Here is a 13,344-nt window from a genome sequence, read left to right as displayed (position 1 = left end):
CAATTTAAAACAAAACAAAAATAGAACACCACAAAAAAATACTATGAATTTCTTTAAATTACTTTTATAGAGATTGGTGAAAATAAAGTTAATGAAAAATATATATTTTTTTTTTAAATAAACTTTTGGTATTTCTCTAATAGATCACTTCTTCCTCTTAAACATCCTTTTCCAAGATGACAATCCTGCCGGTTTCCATTTCTCCCCATTGTCACAACTTGTCATTGTTGCTTGTTTCCTTAGTTCTTTATAACTCCATCACAGACGTCATGCGGTCCAAAAAGATTTTAGAATTTCCTGAGATCTCCCATACAGTTTTCCACACAGAGGTATCCCGTATACATAATGGTGGCATATCCTGATACAAATCCTCAAATCTGGGAAAACAAAGCCATAAGCTCCAGGAGAAACAAAAAGCCGCTCCTGCCTCTCTTGTGGTCCAACCGGCAATGACAGACACCCTCCTGGCACAGGACTTAAAGCCCCGCCCCCTTCACATTATTCAGCCAACATCTGCCACAGCTCCATTTGTGCGGTGGCCGGCTCATGCTGATTGGTAGACGTTTGACCCTCTTTTAATTCTCCCCTTCTGTCTCCGTGTCCCATTTGACTTAACTTCTTAGTGTGCTTCTGCTCTGACAGCAGCCCTCCTCCTCTTGTCCGGGTCGGGCAGAGAGAGAGAGAGAAAGCAAAGCTACAAAAGCGTTCGGCACCCTTTCAGATGACATCACACAAGGCAGAAATAGATATGCTCTCTGCTCTCTTGCCCTCTCCGTCCCTTGTTTCTCTTCTCCTCTCTGCCGGGTGTTTTGGAGCCACAGAAGAGCCTGTAGTGTCTCATAATTACAGCGGAATGCTGAGGGAGGAACTAGACGTGGGTAATGAAACACCGTAACCTCTGCCAAGTGCATGACAGGTCTTTTTTCATGGCAAGTGGACAAGGTGGGAGAAGCAACGGATTAAAGGCTGGACTGAATAAAGAATGCAGCTTTGTTTCTGGTACTTGTCAACGTTACGTCAGCAAGATAATCTCTGGATAAGTTCTAATCGCCTGATGGTGCGTACCGTAGTGATCTTCACAGTGCATTTTACACAAGGGAGATTCCAAACTGTAGGGAGAGTATATGCTCAGATTTATAGGGAACAAGTATGATTTCACCTTTATTTGGATAGTACTGCATAGAGTGAAAATGAAGCAGAGTTGGGGGGGTTCAGGGGGGGGTCAAACTCGGGGCGCTCAAAGTGCAACCGCACCATGTGTCGGAGCGCTGCCCACGAGTCAACTGCCTATATATAGATCAAATATAGATCATTTACCTATCAGTCATACAGGTTTCACCTGTATGTGAAACCCCTAATCTAGGAGATTCAAGTGTTGCCTGTGTATGATGACGTTGCAGGATATTCCAAGTGAATTACATATTTTCCCTGCTAAGCGTGCGGGGGAAATGAACAGCGCGTAGGCATCCAGATATCAGAACACAGCCTCTGCGAGCGGAAAGAGGAAACTGTGAAACTGGCAGAGGTGAAGAGGTTAAAGAGATGTCTGGGATTTGAAGAAAGGATATTTTGAAATAATCCAGGCAGTGAATTAAGAAAGACATTTGTTTTCATAGTCCAAGTCTCTAATGTCTCTGAGACGTGTTTACTGCTGTTGACGCCACATAGACGTCTCATGAAGCAAATAAAAGGGATTTATCTTTCTATGACGCCATTTATTTGGATGAACTTGACCATTTGCTGTGCTTTACAGCCGTTTGATCTCAGGGCCTCAGTTATGGAACATGAGCAGAATTTCTGTGTAATTCTTTTATAAATTCGTTCTTATGTAAAATGTGACAAATCATGTATGAATGATTTTACAAACGAAACAAAAGTTTGTGGCCCTTGGAGTTTTGACCATCCATTTGCAGGTGGCAAACATTTACAAATGGAGCCAGATTGCAACTCTGCAGTGAGCCTTTTAAAATGTGGATGAACAAATTATAAGCCCTGATCTTACATGCATTAAACCATTCATTTAAAACCAGACATGATGGGAAACAATGCCTGTCTGTGCACAGAAACAGGGCAGGGATGTTTCCCCGTATGAAAAAACTCTGTCAACAGAATCTCTCACCATTCACACGAACAATACCCACAGGCACTGAAACGCAGAACTATTATTTAGACGAGAACAAAGGTTTGGTTGAGAAAAAAAAAATCTCACAGAATAAATTCCTCCAGCACTCAAGGGCTGAGATCCGATGGGCCACAAACGTTATCTCTCTCCCTCTCTGTTACCGTCCCATGCAACATGATCACAGTGAAATAACAACTTCATCATAATGCAACAATGTGCATGAGTTCCAGTGCTGTGCTGGTGCAGGGTTTCAGGTTCCCTGCTGGGCGTCTGTACGGTGAGTCAGGCTGATGATTCAGACAACACTGGGGGCTCACCAAGACCCTTTCCCAATCGTCACCTATGGGATTACGAATACTAGCCATGATTCAAGAGCCAGAAATCCCACAGGTTTGCTTGAGACATTACGGTCATGTCTAAGCAGTGGAAAAGAAGACAAACAATTCCTTAATTTCCAAATAACTCCTGTAAAACTCACCGCCACAATGTCATGCGTTGCTATGTGTTTGCTAAGGTGTAGTTGCTGTCATGTTGTGGGTTGAGTCTTGCTGGCTTTAGTCAAATGAACCCACCTCAAGGTCTCTATAATATTCTGGTCCTTTACACATGGCTCGGCTCCCTACATATTGGGTTTAGTCACAAATGAATCCAGTATATTGAAATGATAAGGATAAACAAGCAACACATGCATATTCTTATATTTTTAAATGACAAAGCAGATTTTCTCTTTGTGCATCATGATCTGGGTAATTTCCCCGTGTGTAATGGCCGTATCAGTGAGAACAAAGCAGATTTTCCAGCAGCAGCTGATGAAGCAGTGATCATCCATCCAGAGATTGAAAGGAACAAAAAGAATGGGGGAGCCCGAACAACAAGGGGCCAAACGACCGCCTGACCAGCGGCAGCTGACGCTTCAGCGCAGCGCATGGATCTCCATGCTGGATTCATATGCACATACAGATATAGGTTAAGCTTCTTTCAGCTTCAAGCATTTAAAGGCTTTCTGGACAATGTTTTATCCCACTTTAAGTCTTGACAATGGTTTTATCTAGGACTGATATTTTAAATCACATGGTTTTGTTCAGCAGGTTTTCTATCAGTGTTGTGATAACATTACAATATTATCCATCCTAATATTTCTTATGATTTATCCTAGTCGAAATTAAACTGTAACACAACCTGAGAAATCTACATCTTTTTTAATGATTTAAAAAACACACTCTGTTGCCATAACAAAAGAATAGAAAGAAGGCTCTTTTTTTTTTTGAGGATATGAACAATCCAAAAATTCTTGCAGCCGCATACTTTTCCAAATTATGTACCACTTGAAATATGGAGTCAACAAACATCCAGGAATCTAAACTGACAGGCCAAAACAAATATGTCATTTTTGAGAGATGAAGTCAACTTCTCTAAAAATATTCCCTGGTTAAGTACAAGTTAAGCTTTTTCGACTGCATCTGTGGGACAGAAAACATTTTCGACTCACCCCTCAGTTTGTGAAAAATTAACAAAAATCACTGCCAAACAGACAGAGAGAAATGGTTGTGAATTACATACTTCTGCTGTGAGCATGTAACTGTCAACAGGCTTTAAAACTAATTATTTTCTGGTAATGTAACACTGACAGTTGTATTTTACTGAAACATCCTTAAATGCTTAAAAAAATTTCATAAATATGTATTAAAAGCAACCATATGCTATAACAAAAAAAGGCTGAGCAGATTTTTTAAATATAAGAATAATCAACCTCGACTATAGCAGGATAAAATGTAGAAAAACTGAATTAGCTAGTAGCTAAAAATAACAGCTAAAAACACCTATTGTTTGCAGTGAATGGAGAAGCCTGCCCTGTCGCTAACAGGTCAAGGAGCAGAAGTCAGAGCCCGCTAGCTTTCACTGGGCCACTATGATACGTGCACCCCACTGGCCCCCAGCTGGCCCGCTGCACCTTCGCCACAATGCCCCATCAGCTGACGGCCTTTTGTTAGCACCAGATGCTCACAGACTCACAGAACTATCTAGAGAAAGATCTAACACATGGCTAACAGACCAAAACCATGCTACATAGCTGAGGAAGCAAAAATCCTCATGTAAAACTCTGCAGATACTTAATTAAACATTAGCCCCTAAAATGAACACAGTATTTTTTATTTAAAAACTAAAAAAAAAAAAAAAAAAATTGTGAAAAGTTTTGCTTTGCAATCCAAAAAGGAAAATTATCCCTTAATTTACCCACCCTCAAGATATAGCTGTATGTGACTTTCTTCTTTCAGAAGAACACAATCAGAGTTATATTAAAATATAATATCTTCCAAGCTTCTTAATGGGAGTGAATGGTACCATTTTTTTTGAAGCCCAAAAAAAGTACTTACATCCATCATAAAAGTAATCCATACAGTTTCTGGGAGTTGATAAAGGCCTTCTGAAGGCCTTTATTAAACTATAATTACTGGCTTCCGGTAACAGCCATACGCGAGTCGAGTTCTGGTGGAAGAGTGACCTCTGCATGACGTAGGATGTAGGAGTAGCGTAAGCTTAGGTGAGAGTAGACGCCTCTCGCGGTTCAAACAAACTCAAGCTCCTCCCACTCTCACTTTCTATTTAAAAATTCTTGTTTTAGACTTATAATTCGTGACCAATGTTTTGTTTTGCTCTATCCTTTGTGCTTCGGTGGTTCGTCAATACGTCATGCATCGGGTCAGAGGTCACTCATCATATGTGGGGTCAGAGGTCACCCTTCTGCCGGAACTAGACTCAAGTATCACCGTTACTGGAAGCCAGTGATTACAGTTTATAAAGTTATAAATATGGATATTTTTCTTACAAAAATGCTTGGGTTCACTTCTGAAGGCCTTTATTAACCCCTGGAGCCGTAAGGATTACTTTTATGATGGATGGATGGGCATTTTGGGGCTTCAAAATCGAAGGTACCATTCACTCCCATTATAAAGCTTGAAAGAGCTAGGATCTTTTAAAATATAACTACGATTGTGTTTGGCTGAAAGAAGAAAGTCTTACACACCTAAGATGGCTTGAGGGTGAGTAAATTATGGGATAATTTTAATTTTTGGGTGAACAAACCCTTTAAGAGTGACATAAAGGTGAAGTGTAATTTCTGTGTTACTAATGGCACCAAAAGGAATTGCAGTCTGTTTTATTCAGCGGCCTAACTGGGAACAAAATAATAAAGATGGCTCAAACAATGGTGTGAGTTTGTCCAAAAAATTGAACACTGGTACCGACTGAAACTTTTTTGAAGACAGTCAATATTTCTGAAACTCTTTTCCGTGCCACTAGTGGTGCATAAATGACACACTTCACCTGTTCAAATACTTTCCGGGTCCACTGTAGATATAGATATTGTTCATTATAAAATGCAAAGCTCACATTTACCTCATGATCTTTAATGTGTAAGACATCGCAGCATATCAATTGTTTAAAATGTCAGTGCACTGCCATAGAAGGGGGGAACAGAACAAGGTGAGACAAGGTAATGAATCTTAATTTTACCTTGAAGGACTCCAGTTGTTGGTTAATGACTTCTGTTTCCATTCCAACAGACCCTTGGGACTCCTCTTGCTTCTCGGCACTGCTCAGTTTGTGGGTAAACTCTTGCGCCTTGCTGCAGAACTCCTCCAGATGACTGAGGGTCTCCTCGACCCGTTCTCTTCTAGCAGTGGCTCTGTCCATCAGCTTTCCACATTGCTTTCCCAGGGCTTCCAAGTCTCTCTTTAGACCCAGGAGATCTGGTGAGGCCTCTGACTCCAGCATCTTCTTGCAACTGTCTCTGCCATTAGCTGTGTTGGTCATCAGATCCTGAAGTTTAGCAACAAAGTCTTTCATAGTGCTTTGCTGATCCCGTAAGGTGTCAAGATCCCTGCCAACTGAAGCCATACCATCCAACTCGTCATCCAGGTCTGCAAAGTTTGCAAACATTTCGCGTATGCTGTTCTGAAATTGTCCAATGCCCTGGAGCTTGTTCTCCAGGGTGGAGCAAGCATCCTCTACCTTTTTGGTAATTGACATGTGGTCTTTTTCCAAGCTATCTGCCTGAAGAAGAAGGTCTGTCACACCTTCAACCTCAGAGGCATCTACTACAAGACTTTGTCCAAGACTTTTGAGATGCTCAATCTGGTTGTGGACACCCTCTAAGCTGTTCTGCTGAGCCTTCATGTTGGTCAGGTTCTTGTTGCTGAAGGCCTGGACACCCAAGGAAGAGTGCAAATCGAGCTGTTTCCTGGCACCCTCCAGTTGGCCTTTGGCTTCTTTCTGTAAGTCGTTGAACTCTTTCAGTTTCTGCGAGACGTTTTCTAATGTTTCTCTTTTGAGCGTTAAATCTTCTGTCAACTTATCCAGTCTTTTACCAATGGTTGCCTTCTCCTCCCTAACCATATCGCCATCTGATGTGACGACCTCCAGGAGGCTGTCTGCAGCTGTGTTCGTTATCACAACTTGCCCTCTATGCTTGTCAACATCCTTCTGGATGGCCTTCAACTGCAAGAGGGAGCCCTCGATCTCCACTGAGTTCACGCTGAGCTTTACATTCTTCTGCCTGTCTTCAAACTCTTGCAACCATGAGCTCAGTTGCTCTGAATGTTCCTTGTACTTCAAAGCCCTCTGCATGGCCCCTTGAAGCTTTTCTGCTTGATCAGCATTGCTTTTCTTCACATCATCCCAGCTGGACTTTAGAGCAGAGAGCTGTCCCTGAAGGGCCACCTTTTCTGCCCCCTCTGTTCTCTGAAGGAGAGTTTCACCCTCTTTCATGATGGTGTTATAAGGTCCCTCATGGTCACTAATGGCCTTCTGAACAGCACTGTTCTCCTTGAGACTCTGTTTTAACCTCTCTGCATAAGCGGAGATGGGCTGTGTCTTGCACTGCTCCTGGAGAGTTTGATTCAGCCAGGCTTGGAAGTCCTTAGAAGTCTGATGGAACTGCTGGGAGCTGGCAAAGGCCGAGTTGAGTTGCTCAATCCGCTTTCCTGGTTAAACACAAGGTAAAAAATAAGAATGTTAGATAAGAAGTGTGGTAGATTTTTCCCCTACGCACCTGACTTAGGTTGAACCGGGTGTCCTTGACACCTGAAAATATTCTACCTAGTTGAGTTACCTCTGAACGCGCGGGTTAACGCCTAAGCGTAGCTATTCTTACCGCATATATAAAATGCCCAAGAATTAGAGTTATCTGACCGCAATCTAACCCTGCCTAAGAGTCTCACAAAGAGACTCAATAGTCGTCACAATTATGTAATACTGTGTCTGAGCAGAGCATAACACGACAAGTGTCAGGCATCAAGCACTTTTTCTACCATGACTGAAAGCAAAAATGCTGTATGAAGTGACACAATCACAGTCAGTTGGGAGTTTGCTATAGAGATGTGGAGTTTGTGGGGCTACCCAACATCACTGTTGCCAACTACTTTCAATGGGAAGTTCCTAAAGACTGCTCAAAAAGTCAATGCTAATTAGCATAACCATGGCATTTGCATTCTTCCTAGTGTCAGCCCTTTACATTAGTTTGTTTCTCTCCTACTCTCCGTGCTGACATACTGTATTTTAATACAGCAGAATTATACCAGGGAGTCTCTGAAACCAGATAAGGTTAGTCCAAGAAGTTGCTGCAATTGATAATAAATGGGTCTGAATAGGCACTAAATCTAGCAACAGCCAAGTCGCTTAACACTCACCAAGAGCCAAATGAGAGTAACGAATCCTAACAATGCATGAATGCGAACAAACGTACATGGTGCTCTGGACAGTTAACTGGCCAGCGCTGCATGGTCATTCGTCACGAAGTTTAAGTCTTGCCAATTTAAATATTCAAGCGCAAGAAGATGTGAAAGGGAGCTCATTTCTGTAACTGAAAACTACTGTCAGACCTACCTGAAAAAACCACTGTTTATTTCATTTGATTTTTTTATTACATTTTATTTATTTGTGCTTTTGCTTGTAATTTGATTATTTGTTCTTATTTTATGGAATCTTGTTTTTAACAATGTTTTACATTTATATTAGTTAGGCTAGTAGTTTTAGCTGTAGTATCAAAATTGGAATAGAGAATTGTTACAGTAATTTTCACTAGTATCTAAAATTTTGTGAAAATATTTATGGCCAGAACATTTTCTTAAATCACCGGACATTGGCAGGAGTGGCAAAAAGTTAGTTTTATGCTGTGGCTAAGTCGCTAAGTTGTCCCTTACCAACACTATACAACAGAAATAAAAACAAAGCATTGCCGTCACTTGATGTGGTGTAGTTTACACATTGTTTGCTCTCTCCCTCTTTACATGTTTTAAAGATGATGGTAATCAGACACAGGTGGAATCTGCAGACTTTTATTCTTGATCCATACTTGTTTTTATGTCCTGCACTAATTTATTTGTTTATTTATTTTCTTGTGTGTGTGTGTGTGTGTGGGGGGGGGGTATCAGCAGAATTGATTTAAACATAGTAAAGTGTTCAAATTCAAATTGTACGGAAATATGGCGTGGTTACGTGTGTGCAACTGTGATGTTGCAGAGGGAAGTGGTAGTTGAAGATAAATGCAATACCTGCTTTGTCCTCAAGTTGTCTGAATGGTTTGGTAACGGCCTCAAGCTGTTTTGTCAAGTCTGCTCTGAGATAGTCCTCAGTCACCATGGCAGAGAGCTCAGAGCATATGTTTTCTGCCTCTTTCAGCCTCTTCTTCTCCTCTCGTAGCTGAGCCAGGATCGCATTGGTGGCTTCAATCTGTTTCTTGACTTCATCAGGTTGGGTGCTGAGAGCCTGCTGGTTGTTTAGTTCAGTCTCCAGGCAAGTGGCACTTTTATTGAGGCTTTGCAAAATCTCCTGGAATTGAGCGGTCTTACCGACAGCCTGCTCAATGAGGGCATGTCTTTGAGACAGCTGACCCGTCAAGGCCTGCCACTTCTGGGAAATAGATGCCAGCTGTTCCTTAACCTGCTCTACAGCAGGATCCTGCTTCTCTGATGCACTAGTGATTGCTGTGGCGGCCTCGGTTAACTTCTCATACTGAGGCTTGCGGCTGTCAAACTCCTTGAGGAGAATCTAATCAAAGGAATGACATATGACATTAAACAATAGGCATTAAAGGATAAGCATTCTTCAGTGGCATTAGAAATAGTACAGTATGTCACTTCATCTATGTAACTTAAAAAGAAATAATTGACCATACATTTTTCATTCTGTCATCAATCCAAATTGGTTTGACCATGAAACACAAAAGTGTTTGGCAGAATGTTTATACGGCTCTTTTCAATACAATGAAAACTCTGTCGAGCTCCAAAACCAACGAAAAAGCGCATATGTCCATATTACCAGTGTATTATATTCCAAAGATCACTTACTAATTACTAAACATCACATCAAATGCCACTGATTCTTTTGTTCCAGGTGACTGATCAAGTGTGATGTGCAAATAAGAGATGAGATCAGAGATGACTTAAATTACTTCAATTTTGGTGTGTTCTTCACACAAAGCCATCTTACCCAGCAAGCAATTTTACGTTTAAAATAAGTCTAATAGCCGTCCAAACACAGCCCTGACGTCTAGGCTGAAGCGAGGCAAAATTTGGGCTGTCAGTGAAAACTGAATAGACGTCTAAACTATAGCCCAAGAATAGACTAGTCATCAACTACTAGATAACATGTCAAAGAAATGAAAGCAAACGCCTTGTAATCACTGTTTACTTTGCTTACATGATGGAATATCAAACATCTCGCAAGTTATTTTGGCAAAACCGACATTTAACCTAATTCAAGGTAATTTTGGCTAGACTTGGGGTACTCAGCTGGACTACGATATATATCGGGTCTATAGTTAACCGAGACGGTGATATGAAGGCTATTGCTTGCTGGGTATGGTTTCAGAAAACTTGACATTTAACGCGAGAGTCTCTCGTATGGTGCTTTGTGTCTTTGTATAGAGAAAAAAAAGTGCAGTAGGAACATTCTTAAAAACATCTCCTTTACTGTTCCACAAAATGAAGTCACATGGATTAGGAACATCATGACGGTGAGTGAATGATGACAGAAATGTATTTTAGGGAGAATTAAGGCAGGGCGGTATGACGATATATTGTGATAGTTAACGTGAGCTTTAACGATAGACACTTTATGACACACACCTGAATGTGAACTCAGAAACCCACTTGTGATCCCGAATTCATAGCTTTTTGTGGTAGAAAGCTCAAAACTACTCATATCTTTAAATAAGACTGGTAATATCGCCCATTCATCTATTTGTAATATAACCTTTAATGTTTCTTTCACATGAATTACAGTTCTCATCTATGTTTACGGCATGACTGCCGGTACCTGGACTTGCTGCTTTTGTGTGTTAAGCATGTTGGGATCCATAGACAAAGACCCCAGGACGCCCATCATCAACTCCTTCTCCTGCAGCCACTGCGAGAGTTGTGGTTGGGTCGTCTGGAAGAGCTCCAGCATTCGGGACGACTCCTCCAGGTGCTGTTTCCGAATCTCCATGCTTCCCCTGACCTCCTCCCATCCCGCATCTGTGTGTGGAGCAGAACACACATCACTTTATCACTCCCAGCTTCGCTTTAGCTGAGCGTTGGTTCACAGTGTGTGGAGGAGGCTGAACTCCTCCACGATCAGCTTGAGCTTTCACAGGAACGTCGACCAGTTCACAGCAAGGTTGGAAATTAAAAGGAGCTTGGGGCAAAAATGCCATCAAGATGAACAATATTATATATATAACATATATTATATAGACTCATTACATGCAAAGTGAGATATTTCAAGCCTTTAATTGTTATAATTTTGATGATTATGGCTTACAGCTTATGAAAACCCTTTCACAATATTCTAATTTTGAATTTGGGGTTTTCATAAACTATAAGCCATATTCATCAAAATTAAAGGTTTTTGAGGAAAACATTCCAGGATTTTTTTCCATATAATGGACTTCAATGTCAACCAACCATTCAACTGTTCAATGCGGCTTCAAAGTCTCGACACGATCCCAGCCGAGGAATTAGAGTCTTATCTAGCGAAACGATCGGTCATTTTCTAAAAAATAAATAAAAATTATATACTTTTAACCACAAATGCCCGTATTGTACCATCTCTGAGATGTGCCACCCATTACGTCATCACGTTGGAAAGGTCACGGAAAAAAAAATAAAATAATGATAAATTAAAACAAAGATATCGGACGATTATGAAGTTGGAGGAGAGTTTTTCGCTACCTTTGTGAACTGGAGTACACAGACAAATAACATAGACAGATGACGTAACGCGTGACCTTTCCAACGTGATGACGCAATGCGAGGCGCATCTCAGAGATGGTACAATACGGGCATTTGTGGTTAAAAAGTATATAATTTAAAAAAAAAAATTTTTTTAAATGGCTGATCGTTTCGCTGGATAAGACTCTTATTCCTCGTCTGGGAGAGTGTTGAGACTTTTAAACTCACATCTGGACCTTCAACCCGTTGGACCATTGAAGTCACTATATGGAGAACAATCCTGGAATGTTACATCTTGGATGACGTGGGGGTGAGTAAATTATCAGGAATTTTTTATTTGAGAGTGAACTAATCCTTTAATTTCTGCCCCTGGTTCTCAGAGAGCGAGCGAGATATGTGTGTGTGGCGCTGCACCTGGCAATACACACACTAGATAAAGTAGATGAATGCGTTTGGATGTGCTGCACGCATACCTATCTGTGCCAGCATGTGCTTCCACTTTTCTGCCTCGGGTGAATCCGGGTTCTCCTCGATTAAACTGAGCAAATTCTCCCGGAGCTGCTGGAGCTGCGCTTGTTTTTGTTTCATATTCTCTTCAAAGACCTGCAAGACAGACACAATAATCAGCGTTTTCAGTGCTTACAGTCTAAAGAATGTTCTTACAGTGGGAAATTCTCAAGGTTTTCATGCAGAATTTATAGCATGACAAAGTTTGTGCACTTTTTTCAGAATTTCTGCGTTGATTGTTGAGGAAAATCTGCAAAATTACACGAAATGGACTGAAATATGGCAAACACTTCTTACTGTAACTCCTCAAACAACTTGGCATATCCAGCTTAGCAACCACTTAGTACAATAGCCATCTAAAGCAGGGTTTGCTAAATTCCCTGGGATATATACATATATATATACAGAATTTATAAATATAGATACATCTAAAATGATGATTTAACTATTAAAATTAAATATTTAATCTGTTTACTTGTCATGTGACCATTAACCAACCAGAGAACCATGAATATATGTGAATGAACATTAAATTATTGAAATATTAACTTAAAATCTGAGGGGGTACTTCAAGTCAATATTTTACGTCAGTTTATTTTAAGTGGTTCAAATGCAAAAATGACAAATAAAGCTGATAAGTCATTAGACATAATGCACATTAACGGCTTCCGTTCACCTTCTGTTGCTCTATCTGTGATTTGACTGTGTCTTTCCCAGACGGATGGCTACTCCAGGATGATGCTGTCTTCTTCGTGTCGTCCATCCACTGACGTAAAGACTCGGCCTGTTCGTGGACCGCTTGGACCTTCTTCAACACAGCGCTGAGCTCAGATGATCTGGCCTTCAGAAGCTCCCCCAGATGTTCATAACTGCTGTTAATGCAGGACATCTTCTGCTGCACCAGCATCAACTCTGAAGGTGAACAGAATAGTAGAGATTTACATCGGCCATCATAATAGTTATTGGTCACAGCATTAATGAAACCAGTTATTTATGTCATGCATCACTAGTATGAACTTTCACCTTGGTTTGTGAGATAGGCATGGCTTCCTGGACCAGACCCATTACTGACAGCTGATCCTAAAGACACATAAGAATATATATATACGAGTTCACGCCAGATGAGTGATCATGCTGAACTGAGACATGCGATAAGTGTTTTTGTAAAATCTTAAAATACTCCTTGGCAATACCTGAGTTGTGATGTATCTTGGCTTTGGCCGGCGATGTCAAAACACTGATTATGCTACACAGAGCAGATCCTCTGCTATTTATATCCTGGACTGCAGGAGCTTTGGAGGTCCATTCATCCAACAAGCCCTGCAGAAATAGTCATTTGAACATGTTTAAAATCTATGTATAGTTAGGAGACATTTTGACATTTTCATTATTCTCCTTTTGGAACATGACACACACATTCTTGAACGCTGAGCAATGCTGAGCAATGCTGGATGTGACTGGGGTAAAGAGGTTTAAATCACGGAAATAAACACTTTAAAACAC

General features: G+C 40.8%; 1 protein-coding gene across 6 annotated transcripts in view; it reads right to left on the bottom strand.

Moving 5' to 3' along the window:
• The window catches only part of dst (dystonin), a 223,074-nt gene that overhangs the window by 53,429 nt on the left and 156,301 nt on the right, over positions 1–13,344 (bottom strand). For all 6 annotated transcript variants that reach the window (XM_079634661.1, XM_079634663.1, XM_079634664.1 and 3 more), the window contains 7 exons: positions 13,035–13,161; positions 12,865–12,921; positions 12,518–12,753; positions 11,808–11,937; positions 10,439–10,638; positions 8,674–9,169; positions 5,636–7,104 (listed from right to left, as the gene is read on the bottom strand). In XM_079634661.1, coding sequence (XP_079490787.1) covers positions 5,636–7,104; positions 8,674–9,169; positions 10,439–10,638; positions 11,808–11,937; positions 12,518–12,753; positions 12,865–12,921; positions 13,035–13,161 — 2,715 coding nt within the window. The remainder of the gene's footprint in view (positions 1–5,635; positions 7,105–8,673; positions 9,170–10,438; positions 10,639–11,807; positions 11,938–12,517; positions 12,754–12,864; positions 12,922–13,034; positions 13,162–13,344) is intronic.

This window comes from Phoxinus phoxinus (assembly GCF_949152265.1).
Source record: "Phoxinus phoxinus genome assembly, chromosome: 14".
NCBI lineage: Eukaryota > Metazoa > Chordata > Actinopteri > Cypriniformes > Leuciscidae > Phoxinus > Phoxinus phoxinus.
This window is presented reverse-complemented; position numbering and strand designations above follow the sequence as displayed.